This window comes from Myotis brandtii, unplaced genomic scaffold (assembly GCF_000412655.1).
Source record: "Myotis brandtii unplaced genomic scaffold, ASM41265v1 scaffold601, whole genome shotgun sequence".
NCBI classification, from domain to species: Eukaryota; Metazoa; Chordata; class Mammalia; order Chiroptera; family Vespertilionidae; genus Myotis; species Myotis brandtii.
In genome coordinates, this window is record NW_005370276.1 from 2,167,912 (window position 1) to 2,169,234 (window position 1,323).

At 66.3% G+C, this 1,323-nt stretch overlaps 1 protein-coding gene across 1 annotated transcript in view; it reads right to left on the reverse strand.

Moving 5' to 3' along the window:
• SYT3 (synaptotagmin III) overlaps positions 1-1,323 on the reverse strand; it is a 32,380-nt gene that overhangs the window by 3,265 nt on the left and 27,792 nt on the right. The window contains exons 7-8 of the mRNA XM_014550454.1: positions 431-551; positions 32-203 (exon numbers count right to left, since the gene is read on the reverse strand). Of these exons, the coding sequence (XP_014405940.1) occupies positions 32-203; positions 431-551 (293 nt within the window). The remainder of the gene's footprint in view (positions 1-31; positions 204-430; positions 552-1,323) is intronic.

A 1,323-nucleotide genomic window follows, 5' to 3' on the forward strand; every position in this document is an offset into this window, starting at 1 on the left:
CGGCCACGCCCCCCGCACCCCGCGCGCGCACCAATCATAGTCCACCACTGCGATGCTGAGCCCCACGTTCTCCACGCTCTCGGGGGCCACGTCGAACACCAGCGCCTCGTTGTAGGTGGGGTTCAGCGTGTTCTTCTTGATGGAGGTTTTCCGCTTCTTGAGGCGCCGCCCCTCGCTGATCAGAGAGGCCTTCACGTAGGGGTCTGGGGGTGAGCGTGGAGAGCGCTGAACCCCCACTTCCTCTGAGACCCCTCCCTCCCAAGGGTCTGGGTCCCCAGGTCCTCCTCCATCAGCCCCTCCTCCCTCAGACCCAGGGGTCCAGGCCCCCAGCCCCTCCTCCCTCAGACTCAGGGGTCCAGGCCCCCAGCCCCTCCTCCCTCAGACCCAGGCCCCAGCCCCTCCTCCCTCTGACCAGGCCCCCAGAACCCACCCGAGAAGCCGGTGAGGTCCATGGCTTTGAGGTTAGAGGCTTTGATGATGGTCACGGTGAGGCGCCCGGCCGTGGGGAGGTAGCAGAGTGAGAAGTTGAGCTCCCCAAGATCCGCCTTTTCCTGCCGTGGGGAAAGGGGGGTCAGCGACCCCCTACCTCAGTCTCCCCAATGCTTGGCCCACCCCAGCCTCCAGCGCTTCCTCCCTGGTGTCCATCCCAGACTCAGATTTCCCGTCTGTCCACTCAGTCTGACGCTGGGCCACACCTGGTGGCTCCGCGCAGCTGCCTGCCACAGTCAAGGCCGTGTTTGCGGGGCAGATGGGAGGAGGCGGGAGTGGGGCAGAGCTCGGGAGGGACAGGGAGAGGGAGGTCATGGAGGAAGAGAGACCGAGGCAGACGGAGCGCTGAGAGCTGCAGCTAGAAAGACAGACCCACAGCGACCCAGGCAGATGGAGACCCAGCGAGAGGGACGGGGACCCGGACAGCGAGAGAGGCCGAGAAGACACAGGCGGAGAAGCCAGTCGGCACTCCCAGGCCCAGAGGGAGGCTCCAAGGGGACACACCCTCCCACGCGGACACGCAGACACAGGGCAGCGGCCGGAGCTGGCCAGGCCCACACCCCGCCTGCCTGCGGCTCTTCTGGGCGCCTGGCCTCCCAACCACACTGACCTGGGCCTCGGCCCCTGGACTCCCCACTTGCGCCCCCCTCCAGGCCCTGCCCTAGGCCCGTGGTCGGCAAACCGTGGCTCGCGAGCCACATGGGGCTCTTTGGCCCCTTGAGTGTGGCTCTTCCACAAAATACCACGTGCGGGCACACACGTACAGTGCGATTGAAACTTGGTGGCCCATGCGCAGAAGTCGGTATTTTGTGGAAGAGCCACACTCAAGGGGCC